Source organism: Myotis lucifugus, unplaced genomic scaffold (genome assembly GCF_000147115.1).
Source record: "Myotis lucifugus unplaced genomic scaffold, Myoluc2.0 scaffold_117, whole genome shotgun sequence".
NCBI classification, from domain to species: Eukaryota; Metazoa; Chordata; class Mammalia; order Chiroptera; family Vespertilionidae; genus Myotis; species Myotis lucifugus.
The window spans coordinates 2,436,573-2,458,402 of NW_005871165.1; the positions used below are offsets into that span (position 1 = coordinate 2,436,573).

At 41.9% G+C, this 21,830-nt stretch overlaps 3 protein-coding genes across 9 annotated transcripts in view; 1 reads left to right on the forward strand and 2 right to left on the reverse strand.

Annotated features, from left to right (window-relative positions):
- Positions 1-239: 239 nt before the first annotated feature.
- SDHD (succinate dehydrogenase complex subunit D) lies at positions 240-15,000 on the reverse strand. Of its 2 annotated transcripts, XM_006093487.3 has the most exons (4): positions 14,840-14,987; positions 11,374-11,490; positions 9,872-10,016; positions 246-1,215 (listed from the first exon to the last, which is right to left on the reverse strand). In XM_006093487.3, the coding sequence occupies exons 1-4, from the start codon at positions 14,889-14,891 to the stop codon at positions 1,050-1,052; spliced, it is 480 nt and encodes a 159-aa protein (XP_006093549.1). In that variant the 5' UTR covers positions 14,892-14,987; the 3' UTR covers positions 246-1,049. The 2 variants fall into 2 exon arrangements, with proteins under 2 accessions (XP_006093551.1, XP_006093549.1); XM_006093489.3 differs by lacking the exon at positions 9,872-10,016 and having other exon boundaries at positions 240-1,215; positions 14,840-15,000.
- A 21-nt stretch (positions 15,001-15,021) lies between these two features.
- Positions 15,022-17,401, forward strand: TIMM8B (translocase of inner mitochondrial membrane 8 homolog B). Its single transcript, XM_006093490.3, has 2 exons — positions 15,022-15,173; positions 17,022-17,401. Exons 1-2 carry the CDS (start codon positions 15,090-15,092, stop codon positions 17,187-17,189), a joined length of 252 nt encoding a protein of 83 aa, XP_006093552.1. The 5' UTR covers positions 15,022-15,089; the 3' UTR covers positions 17,190-17,401.
- Positions 17,402-17,562: 161 nt separating this feature from the next.
- The window catches only part of NKAPD1 (NKAP domain containing 1), a 12,234-nt gene continuing 7,966 nt past the window's right edge, over positions 17,563-21,830 (reverse strand). For 5 of the 6 annotated variants that reach the window (XM_006093495.3, XM_023757889.1, XM_006093492.3 and 2 more), the window contains 2 exons: positions 20,746-20,799; positions 17,563-19,924 (listed from right to left, as the gene is read on the reverse strand). In XM_006093495.3, coding sequence (XP_006093557.1) covers positions 19,432-19,924; positions 20,746-20,799 — 547 coding nt within the window. In that variant the 3' untranslated portion in view covers positions 17,563-19,431. The remainder of the gene's footprint in view (positions 19,925-20,745; positions 20,800-21,830) is intronic. The other variant, XM_014459864.2, reaches the window with a different exon arrangement.

A 21,830-nucleotide genomic window follows, 5' to 3' on the forward strand; every position in this document is an offset into this window, starting at 1 on the left:
TATCTAGACCTAATTCTAATTCCTTCAAATACTCTCCTCATACCAAACTACTTATACTCAGTATATTTCTGCCTATTACGTCTTTTTGTGTTACAGTGTTTTGTGTCCGATTTACCTAACTGCTAAGCCCCAGAAGGAAATTTAAAGACTCAATCCTGTTTTATTGCTATAGATGCAATGGACACTCAGTTCTAATAAATAAAACTAGGGACAGTTAATACATAAAAGAGCAAAATACATTTTTATTATACAGAATTTTATTTTTTAAAAAAACTTTATTTTCACAGAATACATTTCACATTAAAGATTCTCACAGTGGGAAAAATAACAATTTATTATTTAAAGTTTTATATGTGTGGATATTATTTTGGGACAAGTAAAATGAACATATTTGAGGAGTTAAGTCTCAGTTTAGAACATGTAATACTTTGATACCTCTACAGGGGTACCTCTTCCCTGCATGGAACTTCTCTATATTCAGAAGTTCTCCAGGCTCTTTTACCCAGGCTTCAGAAATTAGTAATGTGAATTATCAGCATTTCCTAACTTTAAAGTTTCCCAAAGACATATAACCATCAGTGACTGGTATCAACTAAACAAAGGGGGAAAGTTTTCAAACATTAAGTGCTGCATAAGTTTCTGCAGTCTTTATTTATGAATTAATAGTTTTTCCTTTCTCCATAACTCCTAGGACAAATATAGCAGTTTGATTAGGTATTGAGAGTAATAAAGCTGAATTCCCTTTAAGAGTTTGGTAAATTATAATGCGAAAGCTCATATATAATGTTCAGTTACATTGTGAGTCTTGAGAAGCTGGAGGACCTCATTCACTCGCCAGAATGTGGAACTCTGTCTCACAATTTCTTGGATACAATTCCTCTCAAACCTTTTCCTCACAGATTAAATTCTAAAACTAGCCAGGTGATTAGAAGAGATTTATCTCACCAGTGGACTTATCTGTTATTTCCTCCTTATTGTGAGATGAATGGCATGACAGAGCAGAGGCAAAGAGGTGTACAATCAATTTTCAAGGTAGTAAGTCAAGAAGGTCAGAGCTTCCACAGCATGGCAACAGCTTTGCAGATGCCCACATCGTGATAGTTGAAATAACAAAGCCCAGCAAAGGTGAAAGCCGAGAGTGCCAAGAGGCCTGCCTTGGCAGCTTTCTGCAATGCATCCTTTTGAACATAGTCAGTAACAACTTGTCCAAGGCCCCTAGGGAAAAAAAAATCACAGCACAAATGAAAAATCACAAATGACACTGGAAGACCACACAGATAACTTGGTTGCAAAGACAATCAGGTTCAAAACGCAACTAGTCAAAAACCAAAGTAAAGGAATCAAGTGTTTCTTAACAATATAATAAAGACATCTTCCTATTCTTCAGATTCAATTTTCCAGAATTACTTATATCAGAAACAGTAATTAATTACTATCTACAAAATTTTGATGTTTTTTTAAATTAAAGCAATGTTCTACAGTTTTTCATTAATTCAAAAAGAATGTATTAAACAGAAATTAAAGCAATGTTCTACAGTTTTTCATTAATTCAAAAAGAATGTATTAAACAGATGTGATATGTCAGAACCTGTTATAGACATTGAGAGCACAGCAAATAAGACAGCATCCCTGCCCGTACGGAATATTCACTCTAGTGAAGGAGAAGGAAAGAGTATCTTTGTGCTATGAAGTAATATTCTAGAAAGGATGACCTGAATGAGAAGAATAATCCAAGCAGAAGTGACAATGACCTTGGCATCTTTGAAGAACAGTAAAAAGGTTAGTATGGCTGGAAAACGGGGAGATTAGAAAGCGAAGACAGATCACACAGGGCCTTGAAGGTCATGAAAAACAGTTTGAATTTTATTTGAAATATAATGAGAAACCACAGATGTGCTTTAAGTGGGGAGTGACCTAATTTTACTTCATTTTTAAAAATCTTTAATGCTGAGAGTATTACAGATGTCCCCCTTTTTTCCCATTGCCCCCCTCCACCTGGTTCCCACCCCACCCCAGGCCTTCACCACCCGACAGTCCATAGGTAAGACCTTTGGTTAATCTCTTCCTGCTCCCCTCCCCGCTTCCCTCTGAGATTCACCAGTCTGTTCCAGTTTCCATGCCTCTGATTCTATTTTACTCTCCAGTTTATTTTGTTCATTAGATTTCTTGTTCATTTATTTTGATTTTTAGATTCAATTGTTGATAGATATGTATTTATTACTTTATTGTTTTTATTTTTTATCTTCTTCTTCTCTTCTTAAAGAATACCTTCAACATTTCATGTAATACTGAAATGTTTGGTGATGAACTCCTTTAGCTTTGTCTGTGAAACCCTTTATCTGACCCTCAATTCCAAATGAGAGCTTTGCTGGGTAATCTTGGTTGTAGGTCCTTGCTATTCATTACTCTGAATATTTCTTGCCACTCCCTTCTGACCTGCAAAGTTTCTGTTGAGAAATCAGCTGACAATTGTATGGGCGCTCCCTTGTAGATAACTAGCTGCTTTTCTCTTGCTGCTTTTAAGATTCTCTTTTTGTCTTTAGCCCTTGGCATTTTAATTATGATGTGTCTTGGTATGGTCCTCTTTGGGTTGCAGGAGGCAACCAATCAATGATTCTCATCATTGATGTTTCTCTCTCCCTCTCCCTTCCTCTCTGAAATCAATAAAAATATATTAAAAAACAAAAACAAAACAAAAAACAAACCTGTACCTAACAGTCTATTATGCAAACACTAATTTGTTTTCCATCTCAATGTATTTGCCTATTCTGGACATTTTATATAAATGCAATCATACATGTGGCCTTTTGTGTCCAGTTTCTTTCACTTAGCTTAACGTTTTCAAGGTTCATCAATGTTGTGGCTTGTATCAGTGCTTCCATTCTTTGGCCAAATAACTTATTGCACTTTACCACATTTTGCAGATATTGCAGTCTGTGGCAACCCTGCATCGAGCATGTATATTGGTGCCATTTTTCCAACAGCATTTGCTCACTTCATCTTTCTGTCACATTTTTTTAAAATATATTTTTATTGATTTCAGAGAACAAGGGTGAGAGATAGAGAGAGAAAATCATTGATCAGCTGCCTCCTACACACCCCCTACCGGGGATCGAGCCCACAACCCAGGCATATGCCCTGACCGGGAATCAAACCATGACCTCCTGCATCATACATCAACGCTCAACTACTGAGCCATGCCGGCTGGGCATCTCTGTCACATTTAGATAATTCTCAAAATATTTCAAACATTTCTATTACTATTATATTTATTATAGTGATTTTTTATGTTACTTGGGAAAAACCCTTCACCAGAAAAAAAATTATGACTTGCTGAAGGCTCAGATGATGGTTAGAATTTTCCAGCAAACTGTATTTTTAAATTAAGGTATGTATTTTTTTAATTTTTAATTTTTTTTTTTTAATCATCACCCAAAGATATATTTTCCCATCAATTTTTAGGGAGAGTGGGAGAGAGGGGGGAAAGAGAGAGAGAAATATCGATGTGAGAGAAACACATGGACTGGTTGCCTCCTACACATGCCCCGACCAGGGCCCAGGCCACGGAGGAGCCTGCAACTAAGGTTCATGCCCTTGACTGGAATCAAACCCAGGAACCTTTGGTCCACAGGCCGACACTCTATGCACTGAGCCAAAACGACTAACACTATACTTTTTTTAGACATAATGCTATTGCACACTTAATAGACTATAGTATATACAGTGTAAATAACTTTTATATGCACTGGGAAAGCAAAGAACTCCTGTGGCTCACTTTATTGCAATACTTGTTTTATTGCAGTGGTCTGGAACTGAACCCCGTACTATCCCCGAGGTGTGCCTATAGTTTAGCTATTCACATTCTGTTTAGCTATTCATCAGCTGATAGACATTTGGATTGTTTCACTTTTTGGCTATAAATAACACTGCTATGAATATTATTGTATGTTTTGGTATGCAATCATGTTTTCAATTTGGTGGGGGAATATACACCTAAAAGTGGCATCTTTGAACTTCCAAACTGTTTTCCAAAGTGGCTGCCACATTTTACATTTCCAGCAGAGATATATGAGGACACCAAGTTTTTGAGATCCTTGAAACACTTGTTACTGTCCATCTTTTTTTTTTATTACAGCCATCCCAGTAGATGTGAAATGGCATCTCGTTGTGATTCTGATTTCCATTTCTCTAATAACAAATGATATTGAGCATTTTTTCATGTGCTATTGGCCATCTATCTTCATTGGATAAATGTAGTTTTACTTTTTAAAAAGGTCACTCTGGCTATGGTGTGGCAAATGGACAGTACAGGCAGGAAAAGGAGGGCAAGAACAGAAATAGAAAACTAGTTAGGAGGCAATGGAATATTCCAGGCAAGACTCTTGGCTTAACCTAGGCTGGTGACCGGGAGATGGTGTGAAGAGACAATTCAGGCTATATGTAAAGGAGAGAGTTAACAGAAAGAGCTGATGGACTAGATGTAGGATAAGATGAAAAGAAGTACCTAGAATGTCTCCTAGGATTTTTGGCTTAAGCAACTACATTTAATTAAATTGGCAAGAACAGAAGAGCTTTTGAGGGAAAATCAAGCAGATGTTTAGGAAAAAAAGAGTGATTTTGGTAAAGTTAAATTTAGGATGACAAACATCCAAGTGGATCAGTTACAACAACTGGAAATAAAAGTCTGCAGTTCAGGGAAAAAAAAGAAAAAAAAAAAAAATATATATATATATAAAAAGGCTAATATGCAAATCGACCAAACGGCAGAACAACCGGTTGCTATGACGTGCACTGATCACCAAGGGGCAGATGCTCAATGCAAGAGTTGCCCCCTGATGGTCAGTGCACTCCCACAGCAGGAGTGCTGCTCAGCCAGAAGCTAGGCTCACAGCTGGCAAGCGCTGCAGCAGTGGTGGGAGACTCTCCCACCTCCATGGCAGCACTAAGGATGTCCGACTATCGGCTTAGGCCTGCTGTGGGGAGCAGGCCTAAGCCATCAGTCAGACATCCCCCGAGGGCTCCTGGACTGCGAGAGGGCGTAGGCCTGGCTGAGGGACCCCCCAACCCCGAGTGCACGAATTTCGTGCACCGGGCCTCCAGTCTATTATACTCTCAACAATGAAGATCTTTAAAAAAACACAAACCTAACTTTACGACCATCTATAGTAAAAGGGTAATATGCTAATTAGACCGGGTCGACTGGACATCTTCCAGTCGTCTGGTCCTTCTTCCGGACAAAGCCACGGTGGTGGGGGCCAAGGCAGAGGCTGTTAGGGGAGAACAGGCCGGCAGAGGAGAGCGGTTAGGGGTGATCAGGCAGGCAGCAGAGGCAGTTAGAGATGATCAGGCAGGCAGGTGAGCGGTTAGGAGCCAGTGGTCCCAGATTGAGAGAGGGATGTCCAACTGCTGGTTTAGATTGGGCCTAAATCGGCAGTTGGCCATCCCCCGAGAGGTCCCGGATTGGAGAGGGTGCAGGCTGGTCAGAGGGGCCCCCTCCCACCTGTGCACGAATTTCATGCAACAGGACTCTAATATATAGATGCCTAATATGCAAACTGTCCCCTTAGGAGTTCGACCAGGGGACTAGGAGTTCGATAGCTTGCTATGACATGCGCTGACCATCAGAGGGTGCAATAAAGGAAAGCCCCAGCTGGCAGCCAGCGAAGGAAAGCCTCAGCTGGCAGCTGGAAGGCCCCGCTAGGCCTAGGGACCCTAACTGTGCACAACTTTTGTGCACTGGGCATCTAGCATAATATAAGTCTGAGCTGCCGAAACCGGTTTGGCTCAGTGGATAGAGCGTCAGCCTGCGGACTGAGGGGTCCCGGGTTCGATTCCGGTCAAGGGCATGTACCTGGGTTGCGGGCACATCCCCAGTGGGAGATGTGTGGGAGGCGGCTGATCGATGTTTCTCTCTCATCGATGTTTCTGACTCTCTATCTCTCTCCCTTCCTCTCTGTAAAAAACCAATAAAATATATTTAAAAAAAAAATGTGTAAGTCTGAGCTAACCTTGGAAAAGTGTGTAGAGAAATTAAGAAGGCTGAGACTGAGCCTGGAGTTCAGACCGTTATTATTCAGAGGTCAACCAAGAGGAAAGGAACTGGCAGAGGAGACTAAGAAGATATAGCTGGTGAGGTGGAATTAAACAGGTATGGAATCTAGGAAGCCAAAGAAAATTACTCTAAGGGAATATTCAAATAAGTTGAATGATGCTAAGAGTTCAAGTAAGTGGATAGGGAACAAACAACCAGATTTGAAAAGATGAAGGTCTTTGGTGACTTTGGTAAGAATGACTTCAGTTAGCCCAGCCCACATGGTTCAGTGATTGAGCATCCAACCAGGAGGTCACAGTTCAATTCCCATTCAGGGCACAAGCCAGAGTTGTGGGCTTAATCCTCAGTGTGGGGGATGCAGGAGGCAGCCAATCAATGATTCTCTCTCATCATTGATGTTTCTCTCTCTCTCTCTTTCCCTATCTCTCTTTCTCTCTCCCCCTTCCTCTCTGAAATCAATAAAAATATATTATTAAAAAAAAAGAATTACTTCAGTTAAATAGTTGGGCTAAAAGTCCAATTAATGTGGGTTAAAGGAGACTGGATACGAAAGAACTAGTACATAATGATAGAAGGCTCTTTCTAGTCTTATGTGTGTGAAAAGAGAGAATTAGTAAGGTAAATGTCAATTGTAATTTTTTTATATGTATTACTTTAAAATTATCTTATTCTGATTTTTCATTAATCTAGATGCATCTCCTTCCAAGAAACACGTTAGAGAAATATTACTGTACTTGTAATCTAATATTTCATAGCAACTAAAATCCTTTATTTTGAAAGGTATATGTGTTTAAAGGGTAATTCTTCTTAACCAATCCCAGAAAACTAGGTAGGAAAATCCCCTTCACACTAGCTAGGAATGATTTGATAAGTCACTTAACTTCCCTGGGGTTTAGTTTCTACATTTGTAAAATAACAGAGTTGATTAAGATACTCCCCCAAAGTCCTTTCAGTTCTGACAAACCTTCCCATGATATCATACTGTCCTTACAAAAAAACATAAAATGAACTCAAGGAACACAATTGTTACCTACAAACTTTATAGAAGGGTCATTAATTAACCAGTTAACTGCCATGCATCCAAAATGGAAACCACCCCCACACGCCATATTTTGTATTTAATATAAAAAATTATTTTGCAATAAATATTATAAAAATAAATGTATTACAATTCAGGTGTTCTTGAATATCTTAAGCTGAAAATTCTCACAAAAAATGATTTTAAAGTTGGTCAGAACTTCCACTTAAGGAAAACGTTTTTTTTTTTACAGATGCACAAGGCATGTGGGGAAGGTCCGCCGCTTGTGTCTACAGACGCTTATGGCACACAATGGGTTAAGAAAGTCTAATAAACTACACTGGACATAATAAAGAAAAACTGGAAATACATTCATTGAACAAATATTTTCTTAGTGCCATGTGTCAGGTACTACTTAGGCACTAAAACTACAATAGCAAACAAAAATTGTCAAAAATATGTATCGTATTTCTTTTTTTAAAAAGGGCAAGACTGAAATAGAGCATAGAGGGTGCATATTTTGGTGATAAAATTATGATGAAAGAGAAGGAAGTGATTACTGTAAAAAATCAGGTTTCTGATGAGGGACACTGAACAGCTATGAGGTGGTAGAACACAAGGAAGAGGCTTCTGGAGTAGATGGCGAAGTTCTACTTCTTGACCTGGGTGGTATTACCCTGGTAATTATTCATTAAACCAGAGACTTTATGCTTGTGATTTTATTCTAGTTGGGGGGAGACTAGGAATGTATAAAATAACTAGAGGCCCGGTGCACAAAAATTTGTGCACTCAGGGGGAGTCCCTCAGCCCAGCCTGTGCCCTCTCACAGTCTGGGACCCCTCAGGGGATGTCCACCTGCTGGCTTAGGCCCTCTCCCCAGGGGATCAGGCCTAAGCTGGCAGTCAGACATCCCTCTGGCAGCCCGGGAGCCCTCGGGGGATGTGCACTTGCCAGTGGGGAGCAGGCCTAAGCTGCAAGTGGACATCCATAAAACTGCTGAGGAAGCAGGAGAGGCTCCCGCCACCACTGCTGTGCTGGCAGCCATCATCCTGGCTTGTGGCTGAGCAGAGCTCCCCCTGTGGGAGCACACTGACCACCAGGAGGCATCTCCTGCATTGAGCATCTGCCCCCTGGTGGCCAGTGTGTGTCATAGTGACCAGTCATTCCCAGTCTTTCTGCTGTTAGGGTCAATTTGCATATTATCCTTTCATTATATAGGATAGAGGCCTAGTGCACAGGTGGGGGCCAGCTGGTTTGCCCTGAAGGGTGTCCCGGGTCAGGGTGGGGTCCCCACTAGGGTTCCTGGCCAGCCTGGGTGAGGGGCTGATGGCTGTTTGCAGGCTGATCAAACCCCCCAGTGGGGACCCTCACCCCATGGGAGTGTGACCAGCCTGGGTGAGGGGCTGATGGATGTTTTCAGGCTGGCAACGGCCCCGGGCTGGAAGCAGGTATCTAGGATTTATTTATCTTCTATAATTGAAACTTTGTAGCTCCAGCTCCGTGGCTGCTGCCATCTTTGTGACAGAGTGACAGAGTGATGGTTAATTTGCATATTACTCTTTTATTAGATGGGATAATGATATGTTATATTAGAATTTAGTAAGTGCTACTGAGAAAAATAAAACAAGAAAGGGATAAGGAATGTTGGGAAGGGCACTGCAATTTTGAGTAAAAGTAGAGAAGCCTTCAATAAGAAGGTGACATGAAAGACAAAGGAAATGAGGGACAATTCAAGTATATAACTAGAAAAAGAGTTTCAGGCAGAAGGAACAGTAAGAGTAAAGCCTTGAAGCCGGGAGTGTCCCTGCATGTTGAGAACTATTAAGAAAGTCAGTGGGAATGAGGGATAATAGTTGGGGATAAGGGAGAAATGGGTCAGATCACACAGAGTCTAGACCACTGTAAGAATTCTACTTTTAGTTTGAGTATGATTAGGAGACAACAAAGGGTTTTGAGAAGGGGAATGTCTTGACCTGACTTAATATTTTAACAGAATCAGGGGGCAACTGTGTTGGGAATATACAGAAGGAGAACCAGTTAAGAGACTACTACTGGAATAGAAGATAATGACTAAGTTTGGAACTTGAACAAACAGAACAGAAATGCTATTAATTCAGATGGGCGAGAAGTGCTAGAGGAAGCAATCTGGGGGGACATCAGCAACTCAGTTCTATAGCATGCTACATTAAAAATGTCTATTAGATCCCAGCTGACGTGGCTCAGGGGTTGAGCGTCGACCTATGAACCAGGAGGTCATGGTTCAATTCCCAGGCAGGGCACATGCCTGAGTTGAGAGCTCAATCTCCAGCATGGGGCGTGCAGAAGGCAGCCAATCGGTGATTCTCTCTCATCACTGATGTTTCTATCTCCCTCTCCCTTTTTCTCTAAAATCAATAAAAATATATTTTTTTAAAAGTCTATTAGATATGGAAATGAAGACATCGAATGGGCATGTGGATATATAGATCTGGGCATAGAAATGCCTTACATTATGTTTTCTACAGGTCTTGAGTATTTCAATTTCTCCCTTATATGCAACGAGTGACCCAGCGCGCAAAATCATGTGAGACCCAGACCCCGCAGCGTTGCGGGACTCCCCCGAGTCCCACCATGCTGCGAGACCCAGAGTCAAGTCCCACCCACCTGCATGTGCGCCTTGCTGAGCACGCAGCCTCCTGGTGACCGGTCTTTGGTCGTTACAGCCTTAGGGCCACTGGGTTTTTATAATATAGATAATGAAACAAGCTCACAGCAAACAAGCTGAACTAACAACATAATACTGAAAACACTGCTGTACTTACCAATGACTATGGAGAGAGAGGACTGCAGCCAGGGAGTAGTCCATCGCAGAAGAAGGATTCAAATACGCAGCTGGAAGTAGGCCCAGGAGCACAACACTGACAACCCTCTCCCCAGTCCAGTGGAGAGATGCAGCCTTGGAACCAGCTATAGAAAGGAGGAACCAGATTCATAAGAGTTGAAGGGGTAAACCTAACTCTCACATTCAGTATCTGCCACACAATAACTCAAATTGACAGAAGAGCAAACAATATGCATATAAGACTTAACTCTGAGCATAAAACAGGGTAAGATAATGGAGGTAATTGAAAGAGATGCTTCCCCCCTCCGCCTGCCCTTTTGGAGTACAGGTTGTCTCAACACCTACACATGTTGATTAGAAGACAGATCCACTTTACTTATAGGCAAGAAATGGACAAAATATATTTTCAGAATTACCAACCTTCGACTTCAGTATAATGGACAAATACCTAATGAATACAAGTTAGGGATACTTGAGAAATTCCTTTAAAACATTACTTTTTCTTTTCTTTTAAATGAAAACAGCCAACTCAGAGAAGCAAAGTTCTGATGTCAACTTTTAGGACCATGGTCCTTGTTCTGTCCCATTGCTCATAAACAGAAATGGAACAATAAGCAAGTGAAAAACCAAATGGGCTATAAACATTTCCTTGAGAGCCTCTATCTTTTTTTTGTTACAGACCCCCTTTGAGAATCTAATAAAAGGATAGAGAAACTTCCAGAAAAAATGCACACAAACACATACATTAAAACTATGTATACAACTTCAGGATTTTCAGTCCCATGCATCCCAAGTTAAAACTACTCTTCTAAATCTAACTAAACTAAGCAACAAAATGCAGAAACAAAAACTTTTCAAACATAAAGTTAGTCTAAAAAGCAAAAGATTACACTGTATAATTTCTCATAACTCAGATGCAACTATATCTAAGTGGTTGATCTAAGAGTCAAGAGAAGTCTTTATTTGATCTTTCCAGACTTCAAAAATGGAATTACAGTCAACTCATTATTCACCTACAGGCTTTCTAAGACTAACTTTAATAATATCTAAACAGTATTCATCCAAGAAATACCATGATTTTAATATCAATCTATATAAAAACAAACAAGTTAATTACAACTATAAATATGCATAACTTTTTAAAAACTGCCCACTATTTTAAGTTATTCATATTTGGCTCCTCTCCATAAACTAAATAAATAAGAATAACTAAACTACTGAACAGACTCTTCCTAAAGCTATATTCTTGTTTAAAAAATTAAACATTTTTAAAAAGACTTATACCAGAAGATTCTCTGAGTGTAAATGGCATCATTCAACCATGTTGGTGGTGTCTGCCCAAAGGCATAGGCTAGGTCTTCATTTGACAGAGCTGGACACAAAAGTTCCCCCCACAGACAACAAGTCCTCCCAAAGACATGGTAATTAGCTAAGATGAAGATGGCCAGAGCCCAGAAAGCAGCAGCAATGGAGAAAACATACAATGGCGGCTGGGTGACAGGTGAATGTGCTGTATTCCACACCATCCTGGGGTAGGTTGGTCCTGGAGAAATGCCGAGATTTGAGCAGGTCTGACCACTGGGGTTCGGAGGAAGAGAGCTAAGGAAAGAGACATTAGGAGGATCATAAGCACCTCTCTTGTAACAGGATTGACAGACTTCCTAAATGACCAAAGGTAAGTTACTTCAACCCAAACAGAGGATAACATCTCATCTGTAAAAGAAAGATAGCATCTATTTTGCCAGGCCGGCTTGGCTCAGTGGTTGAGTATCGACCTATGAACCAAGAGGTCACGTTTCAATTCCTGGTCAGGGCACATGCCTGGGTATGGGCTTGATCTCCAGTGAGGGGTGTGCAGCCGATCAGTGATTCTCTCTCATCATTGATGTTTCTATCTCTGTCTCCCTCTACTTTCTTCTCTGAAATCAACACAAATAAAAAATAAAAAGATAACATCTATTTCACTGGGTTGCTGTGAGGTCAGACTGAGTAACCACTGGAAGACTGAAAAATCAACAAACCACTTACGTAAAAAGACTTCACTTTTACTAATTTAAAAAAGTAAATTATAGTTTTCTCCTTCCATTTACTCATCCGCTTGGCAGTGGAGTAAGAGATACAAGATACAGTCTTTGTTCTCAAGGAATTCAGTCTAGTTTGGCAAGTTCATCTATTAGCATCCTCCTTTTCAAGATCAATTTCTCCACTTGTACCCCTGAACCCATCTCTTTCTGTCCTATTTGGGATCCTGTGTCTTCGTTAAAAAATAGGCAGACCTTAGTTAACCCAACTCCACTACTTACAAGCTGTGAGATGATCAGCAATTAAGTAAGACAGACCTCCTAACCTCAATGTCCTCAATTGTAGAAAGGAAATAATAGCACTTACTTTATAATACTGTTGAAAATTAAATAATATATGCAAAGTGTTCAGTATAATTCCAGGAAGTTAAAGGTCATTTCTCTCCTGTATCTTTAACCTCTCCTTCCAATTGGCCATTTTCCCTCCACTGATGTAATATACTTCCCTTGATACTAATTCCTACAAGGCCCATGTGCTCTTTCCCTGTTCTCTTTCTCCTCCTTCCACCCATGCTTCTTTAAAGTGTTATTTAAATCATCCTGGCTGGTATGGTTCAGTGGGTTGAAGTATCATCCCATACACCAAAAAGTGATAGGTTCAATTCCTGGTCAGGGCACATACCCAGGTTTCAGGTTTGATCCTGGTGGGGCCACGTACAGGAGGCAACCGATTGATGTTTCTCTCTCACAGCGATGTTTCTTTTCCTCTCTCTAAAATCAATAAAGTAAAATTTTTAAAAAAAAATCATCTCAGCTTCCCTGTGATTCTTTAACTCAGAAACTTATTTTTATCCCCACCAAAGCTGCTTTGGTAAGTTGCCAATGGTCTCAAGTAGCCATATTCAACAGGTACTGTCAGTCTTCATCTTATTGGGCCTTTCATCACCACCTGGCATTATGCTCTTTCCTCCCTTCTTTTCTGACAGAACTCTCTTGTAATTCTCTTTTTGACTCTCTGATCATCCTATATTAGTCTCCTCCTGCATCCACTCTTTTTTTTAAAATACGTTTTTAATTGATTTTTAGAGAGAGGGAGAAGGATAGAAACAGGGGAGCATCATCGATCAGCTGCCTCCTGCACACCCCCTACTGGGGATCGAGCCCGCAACCCAGGCCTGTGCTTTGACTGGAAATCGAACCAGCGACCTCTTGGTTCCTGAGTCCACACTCAACCACTGAGCCACACGGGCCAGACCTCCTGCATTCACTCTTAAATGTTTTCCCAGATTCCATCATCTGCCCATTGCTCTTCTCCCTTCCTCTGCCCACCCCTAGTCATTCTGTCTATTCAGCTTCTACTGAGTTGACGACACCCCAATTCTGTATCTCCAGCCCTGATATCTCTCCAGTTTGAGAAGTTTAAGTGCCTGCTGGGCCTCTCCCCTGACATATCCTACGTGGTCTTCACACTCACCATGCCAAAAACTAAAATCATCCTTCAACTCACTTTCTCATCCAAAACTGTCTCCCATTTGCATGTTCCCCACTTTAAGGACATCCAACCCTAACCCAGAAACCTGTAAGTCATGTAGGATTTTCTCCCTAAATTCAGTCAATTGCCAAATCGCACTGATGTACCCAAACATCTCTTGAGACAATGTTTTCTGTACTTCTCTTCAAGTTCAGGACCTCATCATCCTTGCCTGTACCAGTGCCCTACCTCATCTCCCTGACTTGTGTCTTAGCCTGACCATCTCCCCTAATGGCCATCTACCACCCTGCTACCAAAGTGGTCCATCTAAACTGCAATCTAGCCCTAGCCGGTTTGGCTCAGTGGATAGAGCGTTGGCCTGAGAACTGAAAGGTTCCAGGTTCAATTCTGGTCAAGGGCACATGCCCGGGTTTTAGGCTCCATCCCCAGTGGGGGACTTGCAGGAGGCAGCCAATACATGATTCTCTCTCATCATGGATGTTTCTATCTTTCTCTTCCTTCATCTCTGAAATCAATAAAAACATATTTAAAAAATAAACTGCAAATCTATGTCAAATTTTTCAATGGCTCCCCTTCACACCAGGTAAAATGCATACCCCTTATCAAGGCAAGTTCTTGTATGATTTGACTCCAGGTCTCCTTTCCAGATTCAGCGCTAATTCCTGACCTCGAGCTTCAGCTTTAATGATATCCGACTTGTTTTGTTTCCTCGCCTAACAACCAGTCTCTACACCTTCCTCCATCGCTGCACCTGCTCACCCCAGGAGCCCTAACTGTAATGACCTTACTCCCGTGGCCTTGTGGGTCAGGCACACCTCCTTCAGGAAGGGAGACCAAGTAATCCTTCCAACCCGGGCGCTGAATATATCCTCCCTCTGGACGGTATAACAATGTGTGGACAGCACAACCGTTGTTTGGTGTTAAATTATGCTTACATGTGTTTTCCCTATAAAAAGGAAAAGTCTTTGCGGGCAAGAACTGTGTTTTATTCACACCTGAATCCCAAGCTTACTGCAGTGCCGGATATAACACACATGCCCCGTTCAATGTCTACCGAATCGGTCCCGTACACCCCCTCGAGGAGCAAGACCCGGCACGGGGATTCCGATGCTCTTTTCCGAGGGGGTGGGAGCTCGGTAAGGACAGCGGGTGGGGAGGGGGCGAGCTCCTGAGCAGCCTCGGCGGGCCGGCTCCCAGAGGCAGATCTCGCAGATGTGCCCCCTCACCACGTGGGCCCAGGCCGGGAGAGAGCGCTCCGGGAATAGCTGGGCCCGCAGCGCGGGGGTCGCTGCTGTGGTTTCCACCGGAGCCAGAGCGGCCAGAGGGAAGGAGGAGGCCCGCCGCGCTCCAGAGGCCGCGCCACCCGCAGAGGACTCCTCCCGCCTCCCTGCCCAGCGGGAAGCCGCGCTGGGAGCCCCGGCCGCTGGACCCTCACCTCGGCCTCCTCGGGCACCGCAGAGGACACTCAGCCTCCACACGCTCGCCATCTCGCTCCTGAAGGTTCAAGGTCATCCAGCAACCCGGAAGCAGTCACAGGCACCGCCCACCACCACCACACGAAAGAAAACAAGGAAAAGGAAAACGCTTGGTGAACCGGAAGTCGGGAGTTGGGAGCCGGGAGTCGGTGTGCGGCCGCCGCACATGCGCACACACGTGACCGGAAGTCCGGAGCCCCGAGGTGGACAATGGCGGAGCTGGGGGAGGCCGACGAAGCGGAATTGCAGCGCCTGGTGGCGGCCGAGCAGCAGAAGGCGCAGTTCACCGCACAGGTGCGGGACAGGGACCAGGGTGAAGAGAGACGAGGCTGCAGTCCAGGCGCAGGCGGCCGCGGGGAGGTCGCCCGGTGTCCCTGCCAGGCCCGGTTCCCTCGCAAGAGAAACGAGTCGCGGCACCCCAGCCGCTGGTGCGCGGCGGTGCCCAGGGGCCGTTAAGCAAACCCCGGTGGGGGAAGTAGGTGTGAAGCAGAAAAGAAAGGTTTGGGCGGCGCAAGGGTCCGGGAGCCGAGCTGGGTGGCGAGCCCTCTGGGCTGACATTCGGGAGATCTAGGTTCGAATCGTGCCTCTGCCGCTGGCGTGCCACGTGCCTCCAGGCGGACACCCAGCCACGACGGGACTTGGTTTCGCAGTCGCCCGGCCCCTTACTGCACTGTGAGGACCAGACGCGATGATGTATTTGAAAACGGTAGAACCTTATTGGGGGGTTGGAGCGGGGGGCTCTGAAGTAATCAGTCTACAAGAGCTTTGGAGCTTGTTCGGCACGGAACCCCGGCCCGGTGCCGCATTAGCCGCGTTACTTAGGGCTGATTACCTACCGCGCCTCTTCAGCGAAGGTGACAAGTCATCTTTTATTACCGCAAAAAGGATTGACTGAGTGCCTAGTTCTCAGCCTCCCCAAATAGTGAGTCCTTGGTAAATGATATTTTTCTCTCCTCTCCGCCCCCTGCCCGCCCACCACCACCACCACCCTGGTTAGAAATCTTTGAGTTCTGAACATTATGAAAGTGCATACATCTTCTGTGCCTGTATGTGCATTTTTCTGGAGAGTGGATCCATTGGATTCTCAAAAAGGTTAAGAACCCAAGAAGGGATAGATTTAGAATGATACGGGTGCAGTGGTTTGGGGAAGTAATTGGTACCATACCTTCTCAGCTTACACTGGTGCTAGTTTGGGATTTTAAAAAAAAAAAAAGGTAATTAATTCTGCTTGAAAATTTACATTCTGATTGAGGACTTGACACAAGTAGAAAATAATAGGCAGTGGCCTTCAGGCAAGTAAGAATTCGAACTGTTTTGAAGAATTGGTAAAATCTTTAGGGAGGGCCTTCAAGAATATTAAGAGTCAAGTTGAGCCCTAGCCAGTGTAGCTCAGTTAGAGCCTCAGCCCTAACACAGAAGGTTCGATTCCTGGTACCTGGGTTGTAGGTTTGATCCCCAGCCCAGTCGGGAATAGTGGGGGAGGCAACCCCCACTTCCAGGGAAAAAAATATCGTCAGGTGAGGATTAACAACAAAAAAAGAGTCAAGTTGGGTATGCTCTGTGGGCCTCATTGAAACCATATGGGTGGGGGTTAAATAAGGGAGTGCCCTGAATAGCTAACAGAGAAACTGATGATTAAGCAAACACAGGTGACTTGATGCAAAGTATTTTGTAATTATTGAAGAGAAAAATAGAAAAGGAGAGGATAAAAGAATTGTTGCAGCCCTAACTGGTTTAGCTCAATGGATAGAGCGTTGGCCTGTGGACTGAAGGGTCCCAGGTTTGATTCCGGTCAAGGGCATGTACCTTGGTTGTGGGCACATCCCCAGTAGGGGGTGTGCAGAAGGCAGCTGATCGATGATTCTTGCTCATCGATGTTTCTAACTCTCTATCCCTCTCCCTTCCTCTCTGTAAAAAAATCAATAAAATATATATAAAAAAAAAGAATTGTTGCAATGTAGGGCTGAGGATCTGGACCATTTTGGGGACAGTAGGAAGTGAGGAAAGAGGAGAGCCCATGGTTTGTTGTTTGAAAGACTGTTTTAATTAGGTGACAGAAAATGAAAATGGGAAGGAAATAAGAAAATTGGCAGGTAGACCTATATACAGGCCCTAATGGTTACTGCTTTTCTTTCCTCTTAGGTGCACCACTTCATGGAGCTATGTTGGGATAAATGTGTGGAAAAGCCAGGGAATCGCCTAGATTCTCGTACTGAAAATTGTCTCTCTAGCTGTGTGGACCGCTTCATTGACACTACTCTCGCCATCACCAGTCGTTTTGCCCAGATTGTACAGAAAGGAGGGCAGTAGGCCATTCCCTAGGAGAATGACAGAAGCAGCAAAGGACTTGTTATTGGAAAGTTGTCAACCCACTGTCAGGTCAACTTCAGGCTATTACCAAGCCTGTTGGTGCTAAAAAGTAACAGATCGAAAATTCAAAAGTGAAATTTATTTATTTGGAATTCAGAAACTCCACATTGTATCACAACAATTATTCAATAAATGTGAGTTCTCCGACTCTATTTTTAAAATCCCACTTTAGGATTTAATAAGATCTCTGATTGGCAGAAACACTAGGACTAAATATGTTCCAGGGCTAGTAGTGCAAATGGTATTTAAGGGGCTGGAAGAAACATCAGAGCCTTAGCTTAAGGCATAGAAGAAAATTTAGGGTTGAAAAAGGTGAAGAACAGAAAACAGCTTTATTGCTTATACATGACCAAGAAAAGGTAAACATGGCAAAAAACAAAACAAGCAAGATGTGTATTCATTGGGAAAGAGGAGTCTGCTACTATGGGAGGAAGGGAAGGTCAAGACCCAAACAGAACCAACTTCCTGGAGATGCCTTGTCCCACTCACCCATTCTCCTGAGTCTGCTGAGACTCAGTACTTTTATAGCACAGAAACAATGTTTAAAAAAGAAAAAAAAAAGTGAACACTCCCTCCAACAAAGATTTCACTTGCTCTAAGAACAAAACTGCTTTAGGTTAAGAGGTAGTAATTATAGACTGCTCTTCCTCCCTTGGGTCTCTACTAATCCCAAAGGTAAAAATATATACCATTGAACATTGACAGTTGAGTACCAAAGTGTTAATATTTCAAATAAATAGCCCCAAAGGTAGCACCTGCTTGTAATTGGGATCAGGAACCTCTAGCCAACCATGTACTTCATGACCAAACATTTTGTTAGCAATCTGTAAAGAAATTTAGCAGAACTATAAAATTTACCACCTCGTGGAATGATGTCATAGTTATATTCTGTTGCTGGTGTCCTATAATGTCATATCGCCATGAAGTATTTGCATATTACATATGGGGTTCAAAGGAAGGCCAGAGAGGTTAACTTACCTACTCCAGACCACATAACCAATTAGTGGCAGAACCAAGACAAGTGAGTTTTCAAGCTTTTTACTCAGCCCATGAAGTGACAACTAGGAAAAACAACATGTCACTTAATCTGCCATAATGAAAAAATTAACTTGTGTTCTGCCAGCCTTCTTTCAGTGTTATGAATTAACATAGTAGGGATTACACATATAGCAAAAGGGAATAATATGGTCTCTGCTTGGTGCTTTAATCCAAAGGCAAGCTGGAAAAGAAGTAGATATGTCCCTGAGAAGTCTTTCATTTTGGATTTGATTCAACCTAGTTTCAGGGAAAATCTAAAGTTCATTAATAGATTTCAAAATGAACAAGGAAGACATTTAAATGGCAGGTACTGCCCTGAAGCCCGTTCAGAGCACCATTACATGACTCCTAATTCTCCCCCATTTGTTAAGGAGTTAACGGAAAAGAAGTAATTTTTGAACACAAGTCCATTTAGGCAATATACAGCAATGGAACTAGAAAACCATTTACTATCCATAAAGAATTTAAAAAGAAAAAAGACATTTACTATCCAATTACCATGTTTATGGGTATACTGAATATAGCTACAGTCCCTGTCCAGCAGGAAAATTTAACAGAAAACACTAGTCTCTGCTGATAACAGCTGTCTATGGGTGTTGTAAAGGTAAAATATTGGTTCTTACGCTCATTTCCCCATTAAATAAACGACCAGACCAATGGGGCCAAAATACAGAAAGATCAAAGCACCAAGGCTGAGACAAAGTGGCACCTGCAATAAACCAAACAAGAGCAACTGGATGTTCCCTTAGCATACATTCCGCACAACACTGGTTCCAATCTACCTCGTGATCCTAGCCTTCGCTTTCCCCAAACTCAACATTCTAACTGGTATACCCAGGGCATTATTGGATTCTGCCTCCTGGGTCCTTTAATTTGCTGTATATACACTCTACGCTAAATGTAATTAACTGCAAAAAATAATCTCTTCAAGAAACCTTCATAACAAAATACCAGATTCCCTATTAACAATAAGAGGATCAAGTTTAACAGGCCAAAACAGAAGACACGTCTGTCAGATGTACACAGATGGCACAGGACAACTCCGCCCTCAGGCCCCCTGTGCTGCACAAGAGTCATCGGCAAAGCCCCAAGGTGCAAGAGCTGTCAATATCCAAGTCAGTGGGAACTGAAGACTGTTTCTCATTTAGTCATCCTCCGAACTCTCAGCAGACCTTTCATCTGTAGCCACTTTCCAATTTGTGCGTTTGTTTGTTTTTGTCCTCTCCTGTATTTCATTGCTAACTACAGGGATACTGACTTTATCTTTTTTTTCCCTTTTGGTTTTCTTAGTGTCTCTTTCCTCAGAACTGCTGGATGCTGAGTCATCAGACTGAGAAGTGTCACTTTCTGCCTCTAAAACGACAGCAGACTTTTTGAGAGACTTTTTCCTTGATTTTTTCTTACGCTTATGTGGTTGTTTCCTGGTACTAGAAGCCCCAGTTTCTTCTGAGAACTCGTTTGAGGAATCTGCTGTTATATCTGTGACTTCCTTTTTGCTTTTCTTCTGTTTTTTGTGTGACTTCTTTTTCTGCTTTTTCTTGTGAGATTTCTTTGATTTCTTGTGTTTGTGAGATTCGTGGGTAGATGATTTTACCTGGGGAGATCTTTTTTTCCCATTGGTAATATCTTGATGATCACTAATAAAAAAGAGAAAAACCTTTACTATAGAAAATGAAAATATTTTAATATTCTGCATTCCAGATAGAAAGTTATGGTTAACATCTAAATTTTAAAACAGCTTTGACAAAGGGTTACTATGAGACTTAATAACTCTGAGTTTTTCCTCATCTTTAAAATGAAGATAAAAATTCTAATCTGTAAAACAACAATAAAACCATTAAAAATCACTGGACTCAGGGAAAAAAAAGAGTATATTAAGATCTGCTTATCACTAGTATTAGCAACACTGGCCATTATAAAAAATATTTTTTTGCCAATCCGATAGGTAGAAAACTTTTGTTTAAAATTATATAAGAATTTTTAATTTGAAAAAAATTCTAATCTGCCATACTGAATTACTGTATGGGACACTAGATATAAAGACCTAAGTGCTATACTCCTGGCCAGTGTGACTCAGTTAGTTGGGCGCCCTCTCATGCACCAAGAGGTTACCAGTTTGATTCCCAGTCAGGGCACATGCCCAGGATTGCGGGCTTGATCTCCAGTACAGGGCATGCAGGAGGCAGCTGATGGATGTTTCTCTCCTTTCCCTTCCTCTCTCTCTCAAATCAATAAAAACATATTTTAAAAAAAAACAAGTGCTATAGATATGTCAAACATCAATCAAGGAAAGGCAAAATACCTATCACCTTCCATCTAAATTGCCAATTATTCTTTGGTTACATTTTTAATGGCAAATATTACATGCTTTGTAAAAACTGCGCTTAAACTCAAATTACAGTTCAGACTTTATACTAAGCTTAGTTTCTAACTTTTCCAGTAAGCCTATTTGTCTTACCTGTCTGTTTCAAATTCTTCAGGGTATAACTCTTTATAACCACTGTGACCCCATCTGTAACATTTTATTATACATATTGTTAAAGCAGTACATATGCTTTTGAAAATTAAATCAGACAGACTTAGGAATGCATGCACACAGACATACACACAGAACAAAAAAAATAGAGATACGGTAAAGCCAACCCCACACAGCCAAGTAATCTTAGTTGGCTATTTTTCTGTGCTGCACACTATTATTTCAGACAGAAAGAATTCCTTTGTCCATTTGTAAGAAAACTTGCCATTCTCTTCCTTAAGAAAACTTACAATCTGCTCTCTTTAGCTGTGAAGTACTTCTCCAAAAACACTTCATAACATAATGTCTACATTGGTACAATTTTTAAAAAATAACTATTGATCCCTAGCTGGTCTAGCTCAGTGGATAGAGCATCGGCATGTGGACTGAAAGGTCCCAGGTTCGATTCCGGTCAAGGGCACATGCCCAGGTTGTGGGCTCGATCCCCAGTAGGGGGCGTGCAGGAGGCAGCCGATCAATAATTCTCATCATTGATGTTTCTATCTCCCTCTTCCTTATTCTCTGAAATCAATAAAAATATATTTTTAAAAAATAGTAATAACTATTGAAATATAATTCATAAAGTGTGCACGTCAGTGGCTTTTAGTATAATCAGAGTTGTACAACCACCACCACTATCTTACTTCAGAACATTTTCATCACCCCAAACAGAAACTGCGCTAGCAGTCACTCTCCATTCCTCCCTCTCCTGTAGCTCATAACCACTTATCTACTTTCTGTCTCTATGGCTTTGCCTATTCTAGACATATATAAATAGGATCATATAACAAATGGCCTTTTATGTCTGGCTCTTTTCACCTACCATCATATTTTCAAGGTTCATCCATATTGTAGTATGTTTTCAGTACTTTATGCCTTTTATGGCCAGATAACATTCCATTACTTGTTCCATATACCACATTTTGTTTATTCATTCGTCAGCTAATAGACATTTGGGTTTCCACTTTTTTTGCCACACTGAATAATTATGCTGTGACATTTGTGTACAAGTTTTTGTAGAGATAATT

Bases quoted from the DNA above. Each gene is read 5' to 3' on its own strand.
- SDHD (XM_006093487.3), bottom strand. From the start codon at position 14,891: ATGGCGAGCGTGTGGAGGCTGAGTGTCCTCTGCGGTGCCCGAGGAGGC. The intron at 11,491-14,839 runs GTGAGGGTCCAG...CTCTTTCCTTAG, and splicing joins CGGTGCCCGAGGAGGCCGAG to CTCTCTTCCTCCGAACCCCA. The intron at 10,017-11,373 runs GTATGTTTTCTC...TCCTTTCTATAG, and splicing joins CCTGTCACCCAGCCGCCATT to CTGGTTCCAAGGCTGCATCT.
- TIMM8B (XM_006093490.3), top strand. From the start codon at position 15,090: ATGGCGGAGCTGGGGGAGGCCGACGAAGCGGAATTGCAGCGCCTGGTG. The intron at 15,174-17,021 runs GTGCGGGACAGG...CTTTCCTCTTAG, and splicing joins AGGCGCAGTTCACCGCACAG to GTGCACCACTTCATGGAGCT.